General features: G+C 52.6%; 2 protein-coding genes across 5 annotated transcripts; one reads left to right on the forward strand and one right to left on the reverse strand.

Annotated features, from left to right (window-relative positions):
• Positions 1-3,511: 3,511 nt before the first annotated feature.
• On the forward strand, positions 3,512-14,713 carry CREB3L3 (cAMP responsive element binding protein 3 like 3). 3 transcript variants are annotated; one of them, XM_027547260.1, is made up of 10 exons: positions 3,512-3,656; positions 4,172-4,300; positions 4,752-5,043; positions 5,889-6,001; positions 7,482-7,619; positions 8,667-8,773; positions 12,093-12,161; positions 13,322-13,406; positions 13,606-13,702; positions 13,888-14,713. In XM_027547260.1, the coding sequence occupies exons 1-10, from the start codon at positions 3,630-3,632 to the stop codon at positions 14,199-14,201; spliced, it is 1,371 nt and encodes a 456-aa protein (XP_027403061.1). In that variant the 5' UTR covers positions 3,512-3,629; the 3' UTR covers positions 14,202-14,713. The 3 variants fall into 3 exon arrangements, with proteins under 3 accessions (XP_027403061.1, XP_027403063.1, XP_027403064.1); XM_027547262.1 differs by having other exon boundaries at positions 7,485-7,619; XM_027547263.1 differs by lacking the exon at positions 4,172-4,300.
• Positions 14,714-15,461: 748 nt separating this feature from the next.
• Positions 15,462-23,730, reverse strand: SIRT6 (sirtuin 6). Of its 2 annotated transcripts, XM_027547264.1 has the most exons (8): positions 23,625-23,730; positions 19,820-19,947; positions 18,356-18,538; positions 17,987-18,046; positions 17,357-17,452; positions 17,199-17,279; positions 16,470-16,593; positions 15,462-16,383 (listed from the first exon to the last, which is right to left on the reverse strand). In XM_027547264.1, the coding sequence occupies exons 1-8, from the start codon at positions 23,688-23,690 to the stop codon at positions 16,042-16,044; spliced, it is 1,080 nt and encodes a 359-aa protein (XP_027403065.1). In that variant the 5' UTR covers positions 23,691-23,730; the 3' UTR covers positions 15,462-16,041. The 2 variants fall into 2 exon arrangements, with proteins under 2 accessions (XP_027403065.1, XP_027403066.1); XM_027547265.1 differs by lacking the exon at positions 19,820-19,947 and having other exon boundaries at positions 23,625-23,728.
• Positions 23,731-24,582: the final 852 nt, after the last annotated feature.

A 24,582-nucleotide genomic window follows, 5' to 3' on the forward strand; every position in this document is an offset into this window, starting at 1 on the left:
CCAGGCAAGAACACTGGAGTGGGTTGCCATTTCCTTCTCCAATGCATGAAAGTGAAAAGTGAAAGTGAAGTCGCTCAGTGGTGTCCGACTCTTCGCGACTCCATGGACTGCAGCCCACCAGGCTCCTCCATCCATGGGATTTTCCAGGCAAGAGTACTGGAGTGGGGTGCCATTGCCTTCTCTGAGTCAGGCTAGTGGTTATCTTTAAATGTTTTCGGGTGTTAGAAACGGTTCCGTATGAATGAAGTAACAATTGGAAGCAAAGCTCACACCTAACAATGTTTGAGAAATGCCACAAATTCATACCTTCTGAGAGTGTTACAGAGTATTGTAAAGGCTCTGACAAGTTCCATAAAGCTGTTTATTAACACAGTGTCCCTCAGTCTTGTTTGGCCACAGCATCCTCTTGTGTCTTGTGTTGTATTTTATACTTAAACTCATTGGTGGAATCTATCGTGGGAATTTTACTTTAGATTCCAACTTAGCATTGCTCTGAAGCATGTGTTTGTGTCTGGTAAATTAGATCATGATGTCAAGGGCATCAGAAAGTCCTCTTGTCCCTCAAGTGCTTACCCTCATCTTATCCTTTCAGGTATCTCTTCATTGTGCTCAGTCCTATCTGAATCTCCGCGGTCCCAGGGACTCTAACCCTTCAGGTTTCTCTGTCCATGGAACTTTCCAGGCAAGAATACAGGAGCGCGCTGCCATTTCCTATTCCAGGGAATCTTCTGAACCTGGGGATCGAACGCATGTCTCTTGCACGTCCTGCATTGCAGGCGGATTCTTTATCAGTGTGCCACCTGGAAGCCCCATCTTTTCACTAGGGCATATGAAAGCCTTCTAAAGCCCATGACTATAAAATTATAAAAGGGGACATCCCTGGTGGTCTGGTGGTTAAAAAGACTCTGTGCTTCCAATGCAAGGGGCGTGAGTTCAATCCCTGGTTGGGGAACTAAGATCTCACATGCCATGTAGCATGGCCAAGAAAATATAAATGAATGAATGAATGAGTTAAAATAAATTACAAAAAAGTAACAAATATCCTGCAGAGAAGACTATGGGGTCTAAACACCCATGTAGGTATTAAGTGAGTAATGCCAGATCATTTATTCAGGCAGATTTGGATAAGATGGGGACAAGTTCTATGTCAAGGGTACCGGGGCTCCTGAGAGTCATAAATGGGAGTGAGGGGGAGGCAGAGACAAGTCCAGAAGTCAACCTTCACCTATTTTCTACACCTGCCAAGACAGCCCTGGAAAGGTGCCTCCACAAGCCAAGGCTGAATAAATATTACGACTGAGAACACTAAGCCAAACCAAACCAAACAAACCCCTTAAAAATCCAACCCAGAGTAGTGAAAAAGGAAATGAAAGATGCAGAGGCCAAGAGTGAGCTAATGTTACCAGTATCCGGTGTGTGTGTGTGGCGGGGGGGGGGCAGTTACGGTAATGCAAGGGTCCTCCTGCCTGGCACTGCCCACATCAAGGTCAGGCATTCCCTGTGAGGGGCTGTCCTGGGCACTGTGAGGTATGGAGCAGTATCCCTAGCCCCCACTCACTCCAGGAACACCCCAGTTGTGACAACCACAGGTGTTATTGTGAGATAAGAGCAACACTCTGGCACAGCTCATAGTAGGTCTTAAATTTTTGTTGCCTGAATAAATAATGGCTGGCCCATGGAGAAACATACACCAAGATGTGTATTTCTTGAGAGCAAGCAGAGTGTTTGAGTTACCGTGTAAACCTAGCACCTAGCATCTTGGCCAGCATACAGAAGGCTTGTCATCCATTCACTAAGCTCCCAAGAGCTTCCACTGTATTTAGTATAAACCAGTGGGTTTCCCTGGTGGCTCAGATGGTAAAGAGTCTGCCTGCAATGTGGGAGACTCAAGTTCAATCCCTGGGTTGGGAAGATCCCCTGGAGAAGGGAATGGCAACCCACTCCAGTATTCTTGCCTGGGAAATCCCATGGATAGAGAAGCCTGGTGGGCTAAAGTCCACAGGATCTCAAAAAGATGCGACTAACTTAAACTCCTTGCCACAGCCCACAAGACTCTGCATGACCTGCCCTGTTCCCTCTGTGTCCTCCTTTCCTTCCTCTCGCCCTTCACTCACTGTTCTCCAGACACACGGGCCTCCTTGCTGTTCCTCCCACACACCAGCTAGAGTCCTGCCCCAGGGCCTTTGCATGAGCTGTTCCTTGACCTGAAACAGCCTTTCACCAGGTATTCCAGTGGCTGGGCTCTTGCTCATCATTTAGGAACATACTTAAATGTCACCTTCCGAAAGAATCCTGGAACTTTCCTGGTGGTCCAGTGGTTAAGATTCCTTCTTCCAATGCAGGGGATGCAGGTTTGATCCTGGGTCAGGGAACTAAGATCCCACATGAAATGCGGCCCAAAAAAAGAAAAAAAAAAATTCATGGCATGCAGTTCAAAGAAAGCACACTATTTTTTTTTAAAGCATTAAAAAAAATAAAAATAAAGTCTTTGCCCGTCCTCTGTTGCTCTGTACATGATTACATTCAGCTTCTTGGTAGCATTCACCCATTTGTCAGCTATTGGTGTGTTTATGCTTTTATGATCTAGCTTGTCCACTGCCCTAGGAGTTGCCAGATGAGTAAGAGTTGATGGAGTGCCTCCTGTGTGTGGGCATCTTTAAGACACTGGGGACCCTGCTGAGAGCAAAAGAGCCTCTATTGTCCCCCTGAAGGTGCTCATATGAAAGGGCAGAGGAGCAATGAGAGAAGAATATAGGTAAGTAAACAAGAAAATTTCCAGTAGTGAGGTCCATGAAAACAGTGATGTGATCAAGCGGTAAGGGGTGGGGGGCCCTCCCTGGTTGTGTGTGTTGGGGGTGGATGGAATCCCAGAGGGGCTTCTCAGTTGTCTGTGCTGGGTTCCACAAATAGCAAACATTCAGGAATGTGTGAACACAGTGAGAGAGTTGGGTTGAGCAGATATGCCTTCCAGGCAGAGGGAACAGCCAGTGCAAAGGCCCTGAGGCAGGAATCAGTTTGGCTTGCAATAAATATCTGTTGAGAATAAGTGAACGCTAGAAGATTCTAGAAGGGATTGATTGCTCTGGTTTGGCCGGAGAGACCTTGCCTGGGGGAAGGGGGCTTTGAGGGCTGCCAGCTGTGATGAAGGAAGGGAACTCCTGGCTGAAGGAAGGGTGCCCCCAAAAGTCTGGGCTATTCTTTTGGGTTCTGTTTTGTTCTGGGAGTGGACGGGACCCGGCCAAGGGCCCTGGGCTCTCTTGGAGCTGACATCCGGGGACTATGGAAGACACAGTCCCCGAAAGTAGGGGAAAGATCATGGAGCCGCGGAACCCCAGACTTTGGCCTTTGCCCACTGCGACTGGAAAAGCACAAAACATGCGAGATAACGGTCTTCCCGCCCCTCCCCCTAGTCTGCCCCGCTGTCATTGGCCCTTAACTCTGTCCGTCCTGCCTGTTGCCCAATCAGCACCTTGGGGTGGGCTGGGAGAGCCCCGGGACTATTTCAGCATCTTTTGGGGAGTGGTGACAACCACAGAGAAGACGCAGCTGAGCCCGGGAGACTTGATGGCAGACTGAGCCTTCAGCTCGAGGCAGACGCAGGAGGTCTGGAGAAGGAGCTAGAGGGACTCATGGATGGGGACTTAGCTATTGGAAAGGTGAGACCTGCACGGGTCCCCAGGGGAGGGACGATTTATGCCAGGAACTCTCCCCAAGCTCCCAGAATTGGCAGGCACCTCACACCCCCTTGTACAGATGGGAAGACTGAGACCTGGAGGGAGAATACAATGACTAAGATTGTGTCTCTATTCCGGGCCGCTGCTGGACTTTATTCTGGGCTTCCCTGCCTTCCAGAAAAGGGTGTGTGTGTGTGGTGGGGGGGGGATTCTTACAGGATGGGAATGCAAGAGGGGGCTAGCTTCATCTGCTGTCCATCCCCACGGGGCAGCTGTCTAGTGCTTTTTAAAGAAATTGGCTCCTAGGCCCAGGAGCCTCTGGGTTGGCCCCATAACAGAGATTTGGAGATTGAGGCTCCGCAGGCAGGAGGGGCAGGCCGACCTGGGGGCTACAGCTGGGACTGAAGCAGAGGGGAAGGTACCTCAGGTGGTGGCAGATGGGCAGTGGGCAGGAGAGGGGCTGCATGACCCTCACAGGTGTCCCCTCCTCGCCCCAGATGGCTTCCTCCACCAGTCCCATGGGCCCTATCGACAGCCTGGAACTCCTGGATCTACTGTTTGACCGGCAGGACGGCGTCCTGAGACACGTAGAGCTGGGAGAGGACTGGGGCCATGGGGAGGACCAGGTGATAACCCAATGCGTCGTCCCCACCCCCAGGTCAGAGCCGGGACTCCGCTCAGCTTTGTGCCTTTACCACACACACATGTGATTTTAGCAAAGCACGTTGTATAAACCCTTTCAGCGACCCTAAGGGCCAGATGACATCGCCTTCTTCTTAAAGGGGTGGAAAGCAAGGCCCAGACAGGAGTGGTAACTTGTCCTGGGTCACACAGTAGTTTGAAGTTGGCTCCAGACTTAAACTTGGGGCTTGTTCCTCGCTCGACAAGGTTTGATGTTGTTCCCGAGCTACACGATTGGGTTCAGGCTCCAGCCATGCCAATGGGCAACAAACATTAGCTCTTTCCATATTACAGAAAGGACACGTGAGGCCCAAAGAGGGTCAGCAGCTTGCCCAGAGACACAGCATTGCAAAGCATAGACCTCCTAATTCCCACCGGTGCCCTCTGTCCCAACAGGTCCTGCCAGGTGCGGACTCTGATGACTTCCTCAACTCCATCCTGGGTTCTGGAGATTCAGATTCCCCAACCTGGTCCCCCGCGGCCAGTGACAGTGGCATCTCAGAAGATCTGCCCTCTGACACCCAGGACACACCTCCACACGGTGGGGTGCCTGCCACCCCTGCCGGCTGCCATAGTGTGGAGTCTGGCAAGGGGCCCTGCCCCTCCTACCATCCTGGCCCCACCTGCCCTGCCAGGCACCTCGGGCCAGTGGCCCCAAGGCTTGAGACTTCTGTTGCCATAGACCTGGGTGAGTCCTGTGTCAGCTGACTATCCTTGCCTTGTCTCAGGCACTGAACGCACAAATCCACCCTTTGAGATGGGCACTGGTGTGCTGTCATGGACCCATTTTCCGGATGGTTAAGAGATGAGTCAGAGCCGCAGAGCTGGGATGCAGTCTGCCTCAAGCATTGTGCTGGCAACCTCATTTTTTATACCTTCCATGCCTGGTTCATAGGAGACTCAGTGAAAGTTCGTGAGATTGTGGGATCCCAGGCCTTGGGGTGCTCCTACAGACCTGGGGAAAGGCCTGATGCAGAAGACTCCACCAAGAGGGCATCCTTTGTCTTTTGAGCCCCTCAATGGCGTGGGAGTACTTATTAGTCCCATTGGAGACTTGACAAAACTGAGGCTCAGAGAGGTTTACTCCCTTACCCAAGGTCACACAACTCCACCCAGTTGGTATTAGAAGCAAGGGCCCTCTGACTCGGAAGACTGTGCTCTCCAGAGCAGCTCACCTATGGGGTGCCAGGTAGCTGGTGGGAGGGAACTGCGGGTGAATCAGAACTGGTCCCTGCCCCCAGGAGGAGATAAGGCCAGGCCAGCTGCAGATCCAGCCCCTAATCCTGAGTGATAACAGCCACTCCCTCTTGGGCTGGCCGTGGGTTCCTAACAACGTCCTGATGAACTGGGGTCCCCGTCTTATGGCAGAGGGGAGACTGAGGCACCTGGTCTTGGAGTCCCAAGCCAGGCAACAAATGCCTAGCACATTAGGGTCGATGCTGTAGCTTTGCTGGAGGAGGCAGGTAGGACCTGGGAGCTCGAGGCCCCTTGCCTGACCCCCACCCCTGTCTCCATCCTCATGTGCCCTGTTAGAAATGTGGAGCCCAGGCGTCTATGCTGAGGAGCAGACCGACCTGGCTGACTCGCCCTCACGCTACAACCTCACAGTCAAGGACCTCCTCCTCTCCAGCAGCAGCGGGGACCTGGTGAGCAGCCCCCACCTGCCCCCTGGAGCATCAGAGCTGGGAGGGGCACTGGGCTCATGGGGCCCCAATACACCCATTTTGAAGACTGGAAGACAGTCACAGACAGGAATTGGTATTGGTCCCAGGTCTTTTAATTCAAAGCAACCGTGAAAATTGAGGCTATTATCTTAATTTCACATATGATTAAATGGGCACAGAGAGGTTTAGTAATTTGCCTTAAATCACACAGCTGCTGCAGGCCCACTTCCTGAGCTGACCTATTGGGTCTATTGTGCCCTTTGTATGCTTACCTTGGGCTATCTTATCTTGCCCTGAGCTTCCGCTATGGGCAAACCAGGCCTGAGAACCCAGTTAGTACCCTGCTCCCTTTCACAGATGAGAAAACCAGTCCCCAGAGAGGTTAAGCCACAGACACAAAGTCACACAGCAAGCATGTGGCCAAGTCAGGATTTGATCTCCTGATGCCTAAAGTTGTCCTGACAACCTCTAAAAAAGACCAGAACATCCCTCTTGACTTGAGAGACCTGCAGTGAGCATCAGCTGTGTGCTCAGTCTATGGGGACCTCATGGTCAAGAGGGGACAATGACTGCTTAGGGAGAGAGGCTAGAGGGGCATTGCAGGTCCAGGAAAGCTTCCTGGAGGAGATAGAACTTCAGCAGGTCTTGAAGGATAGGAAAGACAAATGACTACTTTGGAAATGCTAACTGGATTTTGTAAAAATATCAAGTTTAATATCATTGTTTTGTGGAAGTGGGAGGCAATAGGGGAAGAAGGCCTCCCACTTCCACAAAACAATGATATTAATCTTCCCATATTGCAGATGAACACACTGAGGCTTGAGCCCTGAAGAGAAAATGGTTGGACTGATCAATGGCCTGGAATTCCAGGAACTGGAATTTTATTCGATAGATAGCAGGCTGCCCCAATCTCTACCTTTATTCCTGAGTCATGGTGTGACATTCCTAGAACTTGGCTGTCTGATGACACGCTTCTTTCATTTTCAGTGTTTCTATTTCGTGATTTAAATTTAGTTTGAAAATTTTTTGAATAGTCAAATGCATGCACACAGTCCAAGTTCCAAAGGTACAAACAGGTACATGGGGAGAACCACCTCTCACTCTCTTTTCCCAGAGGCTCACTTATCCTATACACCCTGTTTGTTGGATTTTCCTTTTCCTGTTGCAGACAAGAGCTGCAAGGAATGCTCAGAGCGCGGAGCAGTGCGTAGCCTGTAGTAGATGCTAAACACATAACTGTCAAATGACTATTTGTGAAACAAACAAAAAACCACACTTGTATCTGTAAGATGAATTCCTGGAAACGGAATGGCTGGGTCAGAGGGCTGTGGGCTGGTTGTTTGGTGCCCTAGTGCCAGTGTGGACCCTACAGCGACTGGATCAATTGTTTCTCCATGCCTTTTATTTCTCAGAGGTAGTCACTGTCTCTGCCCCCAAAACAGTTCTCCTGGTTTCCCCACAGCAGCAACATCACCTGGCAGCCCCCCACCTGTTGCGACCTGGGACTGGGCACTGCCAGGAGCTGGTGCTGACGGAGGATGAGAAGAAGCTACTAGCCAAAGAAGGCATCACTCTGCCCACTCAGCTGCCCCTTACCAAGGTGAGTCCATGGGACCCCTGGCTCGGCCTCACCCCACTTCCTGCAGCAACATGCCCACGAGTCTCACCTTTGTGTGCATGTGTGTGTGTGTGTGTGTGTGTGCACACTCAGTCATGTCCAACTCTTTGCGACCCTATGGATGGTAGCTCACCAGTTTCCTTTGTCCATGGCGTTCTTCAGGCAAGAATATTGGAGTGGGTTGCCACTGCATACTCCAGGGGATCTTCCTGACCCAGGGGTCGAACTCATGTCTCTTGCATTTCCTGCATTGGCAGGTGGATTCTTTACTTCTGTACCACCTGGGAAGCCTGAATCTCACCTTTATGTCTCCCTAACTGGTGGCTCAGATGGTAAAGAATCCGCCTGCAATGCTGGAGACCTAGGTTCGATCCCTGTGTTGGGAAGATCCCCTGAAGGAAGGCATGGCCATCCACTCCAGTATTCTTGCCTGGAGAATTCCCATGGACAGAGGAATCTGGTGGGCTACAGTTGGTGGGGTCACAAAGAGTCGGACACGACTAGTGACTAAGCACAGCACACGTAATTAGAGTGTTAGGATGTGTCTGTCACCAGAACCAGAAAATTCATCGTCAGAGCCAACACAGAGGGGGCTTTCTAGCTGGCCGGGGCCTCCACTCAGCCTGTTCACTCAGTATCAATACCTGAGTTTGCCTTTTCCAGTTGAAAGACTTCTCTTAGTGATAACTGGCCTGGGAAAAGGCGCCAATCCTACACATGGCCAGATGGTGGCGCGACTGCACCAGTGCACAAAATCTAGTTGTTAATCATGGAACTGGGACTGGGAGCACAAAGACCGTCAGGAAACCAGGACCATTCCCATCCCCCCGCCCCTCCCCACCCCCACAACCACTAGAGACTCTGAGGGAATTTGAGGACAGAAAATCTGGCCTTCAAGCCATGAAGGGTCTGCCCTCAAGTCCCTGAGTCTGGCTCCCTTGGGAGGATACTGGGGGTGAAACTGTGGGCTCTGGACAAGAGAGTAAACCCTTCAGACTAACTCAGTCTCCTCCCCATGTCACTCTGCAGTATGAGGAGCGAATGCTGAAAAAGATCCGCCGGAAAATCCGAAACAAACAGTCAGCTCAAGAAAGCCGGAAAAAGAAGAAGGAATACATTGATGGCCTGGAGACTCGGTAAGGCTGGGGACCCAGGACCCCACACTCGAGGTGAAGGGGGTGGGGACTGAGGCCTGAGAGAGGCATGCAGTGGAGCAAAGGTCACAATCTGTGCACGCGCGCGCGCGTGTGTGTGTGTGTGTGTTCAGTTGCTCAGTGATGTTCGACTACATGGACTGCAACCTGCCAAGCTCCTCTGTCCATGGGATTCTCCAGGCAAGAATACTGGACTGGGTAGCCATTTCCTTCTCCAAGGGATCTTCCCAACCCAGGGATCAAGCCCACGTCTTCTGAGTCTCCTGCGTTGGCAAGTGGATTCTTTACCACTGTGCCACATGGGAGCGACTGTTTTGTCTGTGAATTACAAGGATGGAAAAATGCCTAGAGGTGGCACAGGGCTCAATTTTGAGGCCCCTAATCCCCTAGAATAGGGGTCCCCAATTCCTGGGCCATGGACTGGTATCAATCCATGGCCTGTCAGGAACCAGGCCGCACAGCAGGAGGTGAGCAGCAGGCAAGGGAGCAACGGTGTTTACAGCCGCTCCCCCCAACTCATATTACCGCCTTAGCCCCACCTCCTGTGAGATCAGCAGCAGCACTAGATTCTCCTGGAAGCACAGACCCTAACCCTAATTTCCAGAAAATAGAAATAAAGTGAAAATTAAGTGTAATGTGCTCGAATCATCCTAAGACTATCCCCTCCACACCCCGGATTCATGGAAGAACTGTCTTCCTTGAAACCAGTCCCAGGTGCCAAAAAGGTTGGGGACCACTGCCCTAGATGATGCTATGTCAAGAAGGGAGGTTATGTCCTGGCTCTTTGCCTGTAGGTGGGACATTTACTTCCCTTGTCTGAGCCTCTCTGGTCCTCAGAGCTGTCATGGCTTCCTTCCAGGGAGTAGAAGGAAGGAGGAACTTCCTCAACTTAAGAACTGTGCACTCTCAGTTCAGTTCAGTCGCTCAGTCGTGTCCGATTCTTTGTGACCCCACGGACTGCAGCACACCAGGCTTTCCTGTCCGTCACCAACTCCTGGAGCTTGCTCAAACTCATGTCCATTGAGTCGGTGATGCCATCCAACCATCTCATCCGTCATCCCCTTCTCCTCCTCCCGTCAATCTTTCCCAGCATCAGGGTCTTTTCCAATGAATCAGTTCTTCACATCAGGTGGCCAAAGTATTAGAATTTCAGCTTCAGGATCATTTTTCCAATGAATCTTCAGGACTGATTTCCTTTAGGATTGACTGGTTTGATCTCCTTGCAGTCCAGGGGATTCTCAAGAGTCTTCTCCAACACCACAGTTCAAAAGCATCGGTTCTTTGGCACTCAGCTTTCTTTATAGTCCAACTCTCACATCCATACATGACTACTGGAAAAACCATAGCTTTGACTAGATGGAGCCTTTGTTGGCAAAGTAATGTCTCTGATTTTTAATATGCTGTCTAGTTTGGTCATAGCTTTTCTTACAAGAAGCAAGCTTCTTTTAATTTCATGGCTGCAGTCACCATCTGTAGTGATTTTGGAGCCCCAGAAAATAAAGTCTGTCACTGTCTCCATTTTTTCTAATCCCTGTGCACTCTAAGCCCATCCAATCACCTCTCTAAAGTCATACAGGATACTGAGAGGCAGGGTCCTCATTGTTCTTTAATGTGGTGGTGTTATTCAGTCGCTCAGTCATGTCTGACTCTTTGTGACCCCATGGTCTGTAGCACGCCAGGTTTCCCTGCCCTTCGCCTTCTCCTGGAGCTTGCTCAAACTCATGTCCATTTAGTCAGTGATGCCATCCAACCATCTCATCCCCCGTCATCCGCTTCTCCTCCCGCCCTCAATCTTTCCCAGCATCAGGGTAGGAAACATAAAAACTTAGTTCACTCACTTTTTAAACCAAAAGTGATTTTAGTAAATGTTACAGGTCTATCTGTGTTTTCTATTTCTTCCCTAGTCAGTTTTGGGATGTGTTATTCTAAGACTCTGATGCTGGGAGGGATTGGGGGCAGGAGGAGAAGGGGATGACAGAGGATGAGATGGCTGGATGGCATCACTGACTCGATGGACGTGAGTCTGAGTGAACTCCGGGAGTTGGTGATGGACAGGGAGGCCTGGTGTGCTTCGATTCATGGGGTCGCAAAGAGTTGGACACGACTGAGTGACTGAACTGAACTGATTCTTCTGGAAAGTTGTCCATTTCAAATTTATCGACATAAGATAGTTCATAGTTCTCTCCCATTATTTTTTTAAGCTTTGAATCATCTGTAGCTGGGACCTTAGTAATAACTCATGTTGTGTATTTGCACCTTCGCTTGTTTTTTATCTTGAGCAATCTTGCCAGAACTTTGTTTTACTTATTGTTTTCAAAGAATGAATTTCTGACTTTTCCTCCCACTCAATTGTGTTTTTGTGTACTAGTTCCTTTATTTCTACTCTTAGCTTTATTGTGTCTTTCATTTTTTTTTTAAGTGAGTTTATTCTGTTGTTCTTTTGCTGATTTTTAAATGTGTATGTTCAGCTGCAGGCTTCCCCGGTGGCTCAGACTGTAAAGAATCTGTCTGCAATGCAGGAGACCTGGGTTTGATCCCTGGGTGGGGAAGATCTCCTGGAGGAGGGCACGGCAACCCACTCCAGTATTCTTGCCTGGAGCACCCCCATGGACAGAGAAGCCTGGCGGGCTACAGTCCATGGGGTCACAAAGAGTTGGACACGATTGAGCGACTAGGCACTGCACATGTTCAGCTGCTTAAACTGTAATAAGGTTATGCGTTTTCTCCTCAGCACTTCTTTAGCTGCATCTCATACATCTTGATTTGGATGTTGTCATTACTTGGTTCCTAGGTCTTCCCTACTTTTCACTGTGGATTCTTCTTTATCCCATGAGTTATTTAGGAGGGCCTTTTAGTGGGGGAATTTATCCTCTTCCCTGGATACTAACATACCCTCATGCCATGATTTGAATGTTTTATTTTTTTATGTCAGCTGTGCGAGTCTTCATTGCTGTGCGTGGTCTTTCTCTAGTTGCAGGAAGCGGGGGCTACTCTCTGGTTGTGATGTGCAGGCTTCTCATTGCGATGGCTTCTCTTTCTTCTTTTTTTAAAATGTTTATTTAGCTGTGTGAGTTTCTAGTTGTAGCCTGTGGGATCCAGTTCCTCGACCAGGGATCAAACTTGGGCCCCTTGCATTGGGAGCATGTGAAGTCCTAGCCACTGGACCACCAGGGAACTCCTGAGGTGGCTTCTCTTGTGGCAGAGCTTGGGCTCTAGGTTCTTAGGTTTCATCAGTTGCAGCTCACGGATCTGCAGGGGTGACAGGCATATTCTGAATGTCACTGTGATGTTGCATTTGCAGGATGTCAGCTTGTACCGCCCAGAATCAGGAACTTCAGAGGAAGGTCTTGCATCTCGAAAAGCAGAACCTGTGAGTCTTGGTGTGACTGGGACTGAGGACAGGGGGAAGCTGACCCTGGAGTCTCTTGCAGGAGAGGTGGACAAGGGGGGACAGGCTGTGTGATAGCAGGGCAGAGCAGAAGGTGAGGATTCCACCCAGAGAGGGGGCAGGCTGCACAGAAGAGGGGATTTAGACTTGGGCCCTTGAAGGATGTATAAGAGTTCCATAGAGGGAAGAAGGAAATGGTATATGAATGGCCAAAGGCTAGGAGTATGGTGTGTTGGAGAACTGCAGGTGATTCCATCTATGGGGTACATGTACTAATTCAGTTTTTATTAGCATCTACTCAGTGCCAGGCATAGTTCTGGGTACTGATACCTCAGTAGTGAGCAAAACAGATACAGTCCCTCCACTTAAAAGACTCATACTCTAGTGAGAAACATACTCAAGACAAACAAAACTGTGTAAAAGATCATTCAAACAGTGATAGCCACTTGGAAGAAAAATAAACTAGGGGGAAGGGGCTGGGGGGGGCGCTATTTTAGGCAGGGAAGTCAGATAAGCTGCCATTTGAGATGAGATCCAACAGATAAGAAAGAAGATAAGAAAGATAAGAAAGAAGCAGCTACAAAAAGACCTGTGGGTGGGGGGGGGGAACAGTGTCCTTGGTACAGAGGGCACAGCCAGTGCAAAGGTCCTAGGGCAGGAATACTTGTATGTAGGAGAAACAATAAGGGGACTGTGTGGCTGGAGCAGTGTGAGTGAGGGGCAGAGTCAGGGGAGAGGAGAGAGGGAGGCAGGTCATGCAGGGCCTTGTGGGCAACAATGAAGACTCAGGCTTTTACCCCAAGGGAGGTGGGAACCTGGAGGGCTGGGGGTTGAATCACATTTGAAAAGTATGGAGCGTGAACCCTAGAGGGGGCACGAGAGGCTTGAGGGGACCAGAGGTGGGGGCTGGTGTCCAGGTGAGTGATGATGGCAACCTGGATGGAGGAGGCTGGGTGTCAGAAAAGCGGGTGAGATGTTCAGTGGAGATTTATTGAGGGAGCTTCTGGGACTTTTAATTAGCAGTAGGGCCTTGAGGGGTGGATAGGATTCAGACCTCAGCCAGGCTGGGAGAGAACAGAAATGGACAAGGAGCCAGGTGAAGGCCATACAGGGCTCAGCCAAGGCTTCCCATTTCCACTAAGGTCTCTCTTGGAACAGCTGAAGAAACTCCAGGCCATTGTGGTCCAGTCTACCAGCAAATCGGCACAGACGGGCACTTGCATAGCAGTGAGTCCTGACCCCCAGCTCTGAGTGGGAGGGTGTCCTCAACCTTGGCAGAGGGGCCTGTGGGGGAGGAGAGCATGAGTAGGAGCAGAGCCCTGAGTGCCGGGTCAGCACGATCTAGTCTTCTGGGCCTCTGTTTTCCTGCTTAAGCATGCTCAGGGGTTGTGGAGGGATGGGGTGACCCCACCCACATCTCCACCAGGTCCTGCTCTTCTCCTTCGCCCTCATCGTCCTCCCCTCCATCAGCCCTTTCGCCTCCAACAGAGCCGAGAGCCCCGGAGACTTCGCACCTGTGCGAGGTAGGTGGACTCGGATTTGCTCTTCCTTCAAAACCCCTCTGGGGCACATTCTGCTTGGCTCCCCAGTCCCCACTGGGGGAGGGGAAGGTGCCCCTTTGCAAGTGCTCCCTGGGGCTGGGGGCTAAGGAAAGAAGGGAACCGGCCCTCAGGCCATCCCTCATGACCCTCCCCCACCCCTTGCTCAGTTTTCTCCAGAACTCTACACAACGACGCGGCATCCCGGGTGGCTCCCGACACTGCACCAGGCTCTGAGGCCCCCGGACCCGGGCCCAACACTGGTGCACTTCAGGAAAGGTCTCCAGGCAGCCCTCCGGGGGAATGGGAATCCCAGGACACACGTGCTCTGGACAACTCGACAGAGGATCTGGACAACTCAACTCTGGTCCAGGGCAACTCTGTGAAGGAACTGGACCAGGCCACCCTACTGGACTGTGCCCCACCTGAGCCAGCAGTCAGCCCGGGCCACGTGGGGCTGGAGGCAGCAGGGGGGGAGCTGTGAACACCATGGGTCCCTGCCCCCTTCTCCACCCTGGCCCCTCTGCTCAGGGGTGCTTCAATAGGTGCTGTAGTGGACAGGGACAGGCATGGGGATCCAAGGTGAGAGAGAGAACCTGGAGAAGGTATTAGGATGGAGATGCACAGATACACAGCTACAGACCCAGGGATCCAGGTACACACTGAAACTGATTCTCAGACAAAGACCATAAGGCCACAAAGTCTGAGAAATCTACATGCAGACCCAGGTGCGGAAGGAAACAGGGACACACGCACAGACTGATCCCTGACCTGGACAGATCGATACACACCAGGCCTCAAAAACTACCCCCGCCCCCCGACCCTGGGGACTCCTCCCTGCCCCCTCGCACACACGGAGGAGAAAGCAGCCAAGTCTGCAGGGACCCCGGCCCCAGAGCACGGGGTGAGCCCTAAACTTCGGCGCTGCCATGACCCACAAACTTTTCCTTTTTTTAAACTGCCATGATCCTTAATAAAGTATCTTGGCAGAACACGGCTGGCGTGGAGGTGGAGTATGGTGGGGGCTAATTAGTCTGGGGCTCCCCAACCCACAGAAGGAAGGACTGGGCCAGCCGAAGATAGAGGAGTGACGTGGGGGAGTCCCTGGACCCCGAGGCTGGAGCGGGGACGAGAGGCGCCAGGGTTGTCTTCAGGACCTTGGAGAGCGGCGGCTGATGGAGGGCAGGGTGCGCCAGGAGCGCGAGGTTCTGACGGCTCTGGCCCCGCCCCGGCCCAGACCCTTCAAGGGAGTCTGCGGAAGGCCTGGGGCAGCTGCTTTCCTGGGGGACTAGGCTGCCCACCCGGCTTGTCTTATGGATGAGGAGACTGAACCGTCGGGAATGAAGGGACTAGCCCAAGGTCACAGCTGGGGAGCATGGACCCCAGCTGCACCCACGCTCTTCCTTTAAAGAGTCACACCCGGATCCCTGCCGGCTTTGTGCAGGTGTGGGGATGTGGGGTCGGGTGGGGGAATTTGCAATCGCGATTAGAAGATGTGGCCTCTCTCCTGGAGAGGCTCAAAGCCTAGTAGCATAGGGCACGGATTAAAGAATCACAGAAATAATATTTACAAATGGAGGACTCAAGGAATGTCAACAGCTGGTAAGGCCTTCCTTTACCGCCAGAGCTGGACTGTATGAATGTCCCAGCACACACACACACCAGGAGCCGCAGGCACCACACAGTCCTACCCCCAGGGATTGGACCCTGGGCAAGGTTGTGGATGGTAAACACAGACTCAAGATGCAAGAAATTCTGCTTTTATTGCATTGAAGGCTTTTCTGGAAGCCTGGAGGAAGTCAGGTGGACCCACTTGTCTCCCTCCAGCCACAAAGGCAGTGTGAGCCTCTGTTGTCTGTCCTGCCATGAAGTTTGGCTCCTAAATGGTGGCTGTGTGTCCCCTCCCTCCTAGAGGGGCTGTGAAGGCTGTGTGGGGATAGGCAGAGGTTGGGGAGTGTGAGGGTCCAGGGGGCAGACAGGCTTGATTCCTGTTTAGGCTGGAAATCAGGGAGGGCCTGGTCACGCCTCCCAAGAACACCCTGAGTCAGGGGCTGCAGACTGGGGGTGGAGCAGGTGTGGGGTTGTCAGCTCCAAGTTCAGGATCCGGGGCAGGGATGCTCCTTGCCAAGCCCCCTCCATAGGCCCCAAGTTAAAGGGAGGTCCAGTGGACGGCAAGTCTGCCCCCGGGCCTGGAGCCCAGCTCTCAGCACCCTGAGATCTCCCCCAAAGGACAGAAATGAGTAACAAAGTGAGACCGGTAAGAAAAAAGAAAAAGAACCCACGATTTCTATTTTAAAAAACCCCGCCCTCCCTGGGGCCCCTGGTCAGCTAGGCACCACCTCGGTTTTCACTCTTTTGGGAGGCCTGTGAGGGGAAGGGCTGTCCGGCCGCTCCCTTTTGGGGCTGGTGGGTCCAGAACCATTGTGCTGGGTGCAGGGCTCAGCTGTGGGTTCCTGCTTGGGGTTGGCAGGCACTGGGCTGTTGAGCTGGGGGGAGGCCTCCTCCTTGGGCTCCAGCTTGGGGGCAGGTGGGCGTGGCAGGGGCGGCAGTGCCCTCTCCACCATGTGGGGGCCGTCCCAGGCCGGGATCTCCAGGCCCAGGTGTTTCATGAGCCGCGTCATGACCTCATCAACATAACCGTGGATTCGCAGGTCTGCGTGGCGGTCCTGTGGAGGCGGGGACCAGTCAGGTGGAGGGGGAAGGCTTGAGGTGGGGTCCAGGGGTGATATCAGGGGTAGGCTCCCACACGTACGTGCTTGGTGGGCTGAAGGTTGACGATGACCAGGCGACCTCCACGTCGCTTGGTGGCGAGGGGAAGGTTCCCGCTGGGCCGGATTTGCAGGGAGGTGCCCAGTGTGATGGACAGGTCTGCATTCCTGGGGCCAGGAGGCAGGATTAGTCTAAGCCCCTTGGCAAGGGTCTCTGCAGCGCTCTTCCTGCCCCATGAGGCAGGGGCGTGTGGTGGCCAGCACATATACTCCCTGACCCTTGCTCAAACACCATGGCTTCACTGCTCTGCCAACACAACGGGGCCAGTCCTGGGAGACCTGCTCACACAGCACCCACCTCTGCTGGGGGCCCAGCCATGGCCTGCCTCTGATGCTTCCCTTCTTCTGGGCCACCCCCCAACCCTGTCGGCAGAAGTGGAGCTGCTGGTGGGGAGCAGGCCATCTATACTTGGACTCCTGGGTTCTGATCCTGGCTCAGTCACTTCTGGGCTGGGCAGCCTGGATGGAGGAGTCCAGCTGCTCCAGCCTCAGTTTCCTCCTCTGTGAAATGGGCCTGAGCAGCACCCACCCTGGGGTGTGGTAAGGATGGTATGTGAGGGCTCAGTACAAGAGCTATTACGAGCAAAGTGAGGCCCAGACAGGGTGCTGATCACTCCTCTCTGGAATCCTTTCCTGAGGTCCCTCGGGGCTGGAGCTAGCTGTGTTTCTGCCCCTCCCCCACCCACCCCACCCAGGACCCACTGGGGTCAGACCTGCTGGCTTCGTCGGCCAAGGTGAGGTCCCGGTCAGGCAGGGAATCCTCCCAATCCAGGATGGTATCTCTCAGCTCCCCCCTGTAGCGAGAGCAGGGGAGTCAGCAGGAGACTGGCGGCCCTCCCTGGGGTCCAGGGCATGGGGAGGGGTCACTCACCTGCAGGCCCGCAGCCCCCTGGACTTGGCCACGGTGCAGAGCCGGCCCGTGGGTTTCAGGCCCATGCTGCCCACCACGGTGTCCCGGACATACTGCCTGTGCCAAGGAGGAAAGGGTCGGCTCACTGCTGGTTCCCAGGCAGCCACCCTGCAGCCTACCTGGGCAGCTCCTGCTTTTTACACAGAGCTGTTTTCCTAGGAAAGTGCGGGAGCATAAGACCAGAATCTAAACATGAGGTGACAGCTGGCAAACCCAGCAGGGGTTGGGGATGGGGAAGCAGAGGGGGCCTTCCATGAAAAAGCTGGCCTGGGGACTTCCCTGGTAGGTTAGTGTTTAAGACTCTGTGGAGGGAACACGGTTTTGCCAACACCTTGATGTTGGACTTGTAGCTTCCAGACCCATAAGATTATGAATTTCTGTTGTTTTTAAGTTACTCAGGTTTGTGGTTGTTTTGGCAGCTGCAGGAAATGAACACACCTCCCAGGAGGAAGATACACTCCCAGATCCCACCTTGGGAGGGTCACACCCCTGACTCTAGACGCAGCAGGCTTAGCTCACCAGGACCTTTTGGGGAGCCTGACCTGGGTCATCCATGCCTTGTGTCCCGCCCCCTCCCACAGTGGCACTCACATCTTACACTTGACACATTCTTCTATAAACATGTTTCCGTGGAGCTCTGCCAGCTTGTCTCTGTGGGAGGAGAAGGAAGAGGCTCAGTGGAGAAGCAGGATCCCCAGATCCCCAGCCAGCCAAGATCCAGAGGGCTCAGGGCTGGAATCCTCCCAGGACCAGGAAGAGGGGATCCCGCCCAGCTCTCCAGGTGCTACTGAGAGACCTGACAGCTGAGCGCCAACCCTCCCTGGCTGCCTCGCTGAACTGCCCCAGGGGCCTGGAGAGGGACGGGCTGCATCAATGTCCATTTTCTAGATAAGGAAACTGAGGCTCAGGGAGAGGGGTGGCCTGCTCAAGGCAAGGCAGGGGGCTGGACACTGGGGGCACCTGGGGAAGCCGGAGCGCACGTGCAGTCCGTCCACGTTCTGGCTGACCAGGAAGTGCAGGAGGCCCACACGCTCCAGCTGGACCAGCGCCATGTGGGTCTTTGTGGGCTGGGCGTTCTCGAAGGTGGTGTCGAACGTGGGGGCCAGGCCCCGCTCCTCCATCGTCCAGACGCCATGGGGGCCCCTGCGGCAGCAGGTGGAAGAGACAGAGAGAATTTAGAGACCAAGGAGAGAGAGAACAGAAAAAGAGAGAAACAGGCAGAGAAAAAGTCAGAGAGATTGATATAGACAAAGGAGGTGAGGTAGGAAACAGGGAGAACATGGTACATAACAGGAGATATTAATTATTCAACTCGCCCAGCACTTACTACTGCTGCACTTGGCATGGCCCTGCACTGGGGGATGCTGGGGCCCTAGTGCACCCAGGCCCTGCCCTCAGGGAGTCCATGGCCCTGCACTGGGTGATGCCGGGGCCCTAGTGCACCCAGGCCCTGCCCTCAAGGAGGTCTCCATCTTGTGAGGGAGAGATACAGGTGGATACAGACCCTCTGGCCCTCTGGGGGCCAGGGCAGAGGGAGCAACCCAGGGCTGGGCTGGTCCAGTGGAAGTAGTGAGGGCTCTCTGTGGGACTCGGGGAAGGCTTCCTGGAGGAGGTGGAGCTGTCTCTGAACAGAGAGGAAAGGGCAGGGCTGTTTAGACAGTCTGGGGGCTGCAGGGGCTGAGGTTGGAGAGCTGAACCAAGGCTAGGTTGGGAAAGGCTTTGATTTCCAGCCTGAAGTGCTTGGAACTCTGAAGTGTGGCAATGGGGAGCGATGGCAGGTTATGGAAGGGGGATGAGATTCACACCTTAGAGTTCTAACACTCCTCCAGACGAGGAATCTGCTCTTCTGCTATGAGAGTCTATCCTGGGGGCCTGAGAAGCCTCGGAAAGGGAATACAAGTGCAACAGGCCTGCCCATCTGGGTGGGGTTGCAAACTTCACACCTACAGGGGCCACTTGGCGGCCACAATTTTGAGACCCCTGCTTTTCAGCAATGAGACCCTTGCCTAACACAGGCTGCCCAAAGTAGAGGGAAGTTAGACATTATCTGGTCTCATACCCTCACTTGCAGTTTAGGAAACAGGTTTGGATGGTTTCTATGGTAATAATAGAACCCAATATTTAGCCATGCACAGTGGGCCTAGACAAAAGACTTATGTTTCCCAGCACCACTTACAACTAGGTACAGTCACATGACCCAGTTCTCACCAATGAAAGGCAATGTTGGGTGTGATATAAAGGGACTTGCTTTGAAGGAAGGGTCTTACACATCCCCAACACCCTAGGGGACTGACGGGTCACCCTAGACTCAGTGGGAGGGAGGGCAGCAGGATGGGCTTTGATTCCTGTTCATCTGGCGAGCTCACAGGGAAGGCTGTGGCAGCCTGGCAGGCCCTGCCTTAACTTCCCGCCCTGCCCACCGACCTGAAGTCGGGGATGCCTGAGGCAGTGCTGATGCCTGCGCCTGTGTGGAACACCACACTGGAGGACTGCCAGATGAGCTGTGCCAGCTCCCACACCTTCTGCTCCAACTCCTCGGGGGGGTCGAAGACCTGTTGGGTGAGGGAGAGCAGCAGGGAGTGAAACAGAAGGGAGTGGGGCAGGTGCTGCGTCTCTTTAGTCGTGTCCGACTCTGTGCGACCCCATGGACCGCAGCCTGCCAGGCTCCTCTGTTCATAAACTCTCCAGACAAGAACACTGGAGGGGGCTGCCATTTCCTACAAGGATGACAGAGCCACAGTGAGGCAGGAAGTACATGCCCACCCCCCCACCCCCACCCCCCTCCGCCGCCACCTTAACGATTAATCGATTGGAGACTCATTCCCAGTGCTCCAAAGAAACTCTAAGGTGAGAACAGCAAGACAATTAAGGTAGGACACTGGGCCCTGCCCAGATCACATATTTCTCATTCTCAAAGTCAAGAGACCTCGCTGATCACATGTGGGCAGAAAGGCTCCTTGGAGGTCAAAGGTGAATGATGCCAAAGGATAATCGACCCATGGGCCTTCATAGTAGAATCCATCTTGGCTAAGAGATGCACGTGCACACATGGGAGGAGCCTGAGATATACCAAACATGGACTCTGAACCAGGCAAATCAAAATGACTGGCCAAAGGAAATCCAGAAGAAATGCCCCATAAAAGTGATTTAAACTGCCACAAGAGCACAACTCAGGGACTCTCCCTGAGTCTGCCTGTGTGTCTATCCTTAGGTATTGTACTCTTTTTCTTCCTAATAAATACTCTACTTGCTTCCTCACTACTTTCTGTCTTTGTGGAAACTCTTTTCTGCAAAGCTGAAGGGCCAGGACCCTTGTCACTGACCACTAGTCTAGTGGTTAGGATCCGGTATTTTCACCACCTTGGCCCAGGCTCAATTTCTGGCTGGGAACTCAAGCCTCGCTTCAGTTCCCAGTTTTAGGCCGGTTTTAGGCCCAGGCCACTTGAGATCAATAAAATGTGACAAAAACTGATTAGAAGCAACTAGGTCCAAGATGGCGGAAGACGAGCCTTCCAGTAGACCTTGAGCCTCATTACATGCTCATTGTAATACACCAGCATGATAAATGGCACGACAGTTCAGAAGGCGAAAACATGGGTGGTGGCCCAATTCCTGGAATTCCCCACCCCTTCCCTGAAATAATTGGAATAATCCTCCCACTCACTAGCCTATGAAATTATCCAGCCCCTAAAAACTAACCACACCATATTTCAGAACCTCTCACCTGCTGAGATGGCCCACACCCTGTGTGTGGAGTATTTCTCCCAAGGCTGTTCTCACCTTTTGAGACAGACTGCATTCTGTCTGTGCAGAGTGTTTCTCTCTAAATAAATCCACTTCTTACCTATCACTTTGGGGCTTCCCAAGTGGCACTAGTGGTAAAGAACCCATCTGCCAATGCAGGAGACCTAAGAGACACGGGTTCAATCCCTGGGTTGGGAAGATCCCCTGAAGAAGAAAATGGCAATCAACTCTAGTATTCTTGCCTGGAGAATCCCATGGACAGAGGAGCCTGGCAGGCTATGGCCCACAGGGTCACAAAGGGTCAGAAACAACTGAAGCGACTTAACATGCATGCATGCACATATCTCTGTCTCGCACTAAATTCTTTCTGCAGTGAGAAATAAAGAAACTGAGCTTCATTAAGTCCTAAGACAAGGGTGTGATCTCAACTGAACCATGGGTTCAAATCCCACTCCAAGTTCATGGTTTCAGGAGAAGTTACAACATGTCCCACAGTGGGCAAGCCCACAAGCCACAGACTGCCTTGCCCAGGAGGAGGGGAATGGGTGGGAAAAGGCAGCTTGTTATCACATCCTTTCTCTGCCCACAGCCCTCCAGGGCTCCCACCTCTCTCGATGGAAAAACCCAAGTCCCCACCAAGTCCCACAAGGCCCTGCAGTACCTGCCCCATTCCTGCTCTCCCCTCCTCCCTCTCTCCCCTTCATTCACTCCACACAGGCCTCCTTTATGTTCCTCCAACACACTAGGCACAGTTCAGCCTCAGGGCTTTGCAGAGGCAAAGCCCTCCACCTGGAATGTCCTTTGCCCAGACACCTACATGACTTCCCTTGCACTTCCTCTCCATCTTGGCTCAAAAGCTATCTCATTTGCACACTCATGTTCACAGTAGCATTATTCACAGGAGCTAAATATGGGAGCAACCCCAGTGTCAATTAACAGATGAATGGATACTAACAGATGTGGTCTACACGTACAATCAAACCAGTCAATCCTAAAGGAACTCAACCCTTAATATTCATTGGAAGGACTGATACTGAAGCTGAAGCTCCAATACTTGGCCACCTGATGCGAAGAGCCAACTCATTAGAAAAGACCCTGATGCTGGGAAAGACTGAAGGCAGGAGGAGAAGGGGATGACAAAGGATGAGATGGTTGGATGGCATCACCAACTCAATGGCCATGAGTTTGAGCAAACTCCAAGAGATAGTGAAGGACAGGGAAGGCTGGCGTGCTGCAGTCCATGGGGTCCCAAAGAGTTGGACATGACTGAGTGACTGAAGAACAGCAACACATACAATGGAATATTATTCAGCCTTAAGAAGGAAGAAAATTTGGACACATTATTCAATACACATGAAACCTGAGGACATCACACGCTCAGTGAAATCAGACAGACACAAAAACACAAATACTGTGTGATTTCACTTATGTGAGGTCCCAAGAGGAGTCAGATACAAAGAGAAAGCAGATGGTGGGCCTGGGGCTGGGAGAGGAGATGGAGAGTCACTGTTTAATGGGGACAGAGTTTTAGTTCGGGAAGAGGAGAAAGTTCTGTAAATGGATGGTGATGATGGTTGCATAACATTAAATGTATTTCATACTGCTGAGTTATCTTAGTGGTGGCTATTACCAGCCACCTAGTTTGCGATGCAGCCCCCAGCTCTCATCATCCGCTTTACCTTTCTGCCTAGCGCTGACCACTATCTGACTGACTCCTTACATTTATTTGCTGCTCATCTGTCTCCCAGCTGGAACGAGGGGGCTTGGCCTGTCTGGTTCCCCATGTGGTCCCAGGGTGAACGTAGGTACTTAATAAATGTTTGTGGGATAAAGTGAAAAAACTGGCAAGAGAGAAGAGTGGGGCTTCACACCATCTGAGAACTCGTGAATGACTGACTCAGAAGGAACGGACCAACCTTTGTGGGAGGGAGCAAGCTTCTCTCCAGTTTACAGGAGGGAAAGAGACCCAGAACGAAGGGATCCCGCCAAGGTCTCAGTGCATGGCGGGGACTTCTCTCAACGAGGTTGGAGGGCTCTGATTTCCATCCTCCAGGTTCCTCCTCAACTAAAAATCCTCACCAGCCTCAGAATAGTGTCAGGTCCTCAACTTGGCACGTGAGGCCCATCCTGCCCCAATTATGGAAACCTCTCTGCCCAAATCTGCCCTCCAAGTTTGTTTATTGCCACCTCCCGCCTTTGCCCCGGTGCCTTCCTCCTGGAACTACAAGCCTTGTTCCCCCATCAGAACTTCAGGACTTCTCGAAGTGGGTCCTATCCTCCGTCCCCTGCCGGACCGACCCGGAGCTGGGCGTGGTCGCATCCCCAGGCGCACTGGGTCGTCACTTCCCGCCCCCTCCTCACTGGGAAGTCCCTCCCATTGTCTAGCCTCAGTGTCTCCTGATATTCCCACAATGCTCCACTGCCAGCCGGTCCCGCCCAGCCCACGGCCTTGACGGCTGCCGTCGGGACCCCCAGCCGTGCTCACCTCGGGTAGACCGCACTTGCCCTTGTCTGCATACGGCGAAAGCCCCGCCGCGTAATTCACCGACATCCTCACTGCACCAAAGGGAACAATAAAGTTTAACTTGTTGCGGCCGCTTCCGCCGGAAATAGGGTGGGACGAGGAAGAAGGAGGAGCCGTGTTCTCATATTTCGCACCCGGCCGCTCCTCGCAAGGCGCATGCGCCGTGCACTGTCGCCGCAGTCGCCATATTAACTGCTGGCAATGGCCTGGCGGGTTCTTATACGCTGATCATGTGGGGTGGGGGCCTGGGAAAGTGTTGTTCAATGACCCGGGCTGGATACTAGGGGACTGCCCACGTGAAAGTTCTCCAGTCACCTGTAAAATGAAGGGCGCAAGCGATCGGTTCCCTCTTTCCCCTTTTGAAAACGAGTAAACTGACGCCCACTTACCTCCCTGCGTCCCCCAATCCCAGGACAGAGCCTGAGAGAGGAAACCCAAACTCTTGCTTCCAATCCAAGGTTCTTCCCCCTGCATATTTCAGAAGTTTATAAATATACAAATTCAGGGTTGCTGTGCATGTGTGCTGGAGTCAGGAGGCAATTTGGACCCTCACTAGGGAGGCTAACGGATGCCGTTCTAAGTTACCTGAACGTTATCCATGTGTGTGATAATCACTCAGCAAGACAAGTCCTGACCGCACCTAGAGGCTGGAGAAACTGCTTATGTCCTTGTTATGGAGGCTTGAGGACTTATTCAGGAAATGTATTGAGCACCTACTGTGTGTTGGCGAGACGCTGGAGACCACAGGCAGCCCCCTGTGATGGGGCAATGGTGACTTGGTGTGACTGGCTTGTAATGAGGGCCCTGGACAATGAAGGGGCTCAAAGGAGGCGCCTGACCCAGCCTGGGGGCAACCAGGAAGGCTTCCTGGAGAAGGGATGTTGCAGCAACTATCTGAACAGTGAGTACCAGTGAGAAT

This window comes from Bos indicus x Bos taurus, chromosome 7 (genome assembly GCF_003369695.1).
Source record: "Bos indicus x Bos taurus breed Angus x Brahman F1 hybrid chromosome 7, Bos_hybrid_MaternalHap_v2.0, whole genome shotgun sequence".
Taxonomy (NCBI): Eukaryota; Metazoa; Chordata; class Mammalia; order Artiodactyla; family Bovidae; genus Bos; species Bos indicus x Bos taurus.

Excerpts from the sequence above, each read along its gene's own strand:
- CREB3L3 (XM_027547260.1), top strand. The coding sequence starts at position 3,630 with ATGGATGGGGACTTAGCTATTGGAAAG. Across the intron at positions 6,002-7,481 it reads CCAGCAGCAGCGGGGACCTG|CAGCAACATCACCTGGCAGC; the intron begins GTGAGCAGCCCC and ends GTTTCCCCACAG. Across the intron at positions 12,162-13,321 it reads CATCTCGAAAAGCAGAACCT|GTCTCTCTTGGAACAGCTGA; the intron begins GTGAGTCTTGGT and ends ATTTCCACTAAG.
- SIRT6 (XM_027547264.1), bottom strand. The coding sequence starts at position 23,690 with ATGTCGGTGAATTACGCGGCGGGGCTTTCGCCGTATGCAGACAAGGGC. Across the intron at positions 17,280-17,356 it reads AGGGGGCTGCGGGCCTGCAG|GGGGGAGCTGAGAGATACCA; the intron begins GTGAGTGACCCC and ends CTCTCGCTACAG. Across the intron at positions 16,594-17,198 it reads TTGGCCGACGAAGCCAGCAG|GAATGCAGACCTGTCCATCA; the intron begins GTCTGACCCCAG and ends TCCTGGCCCCAG.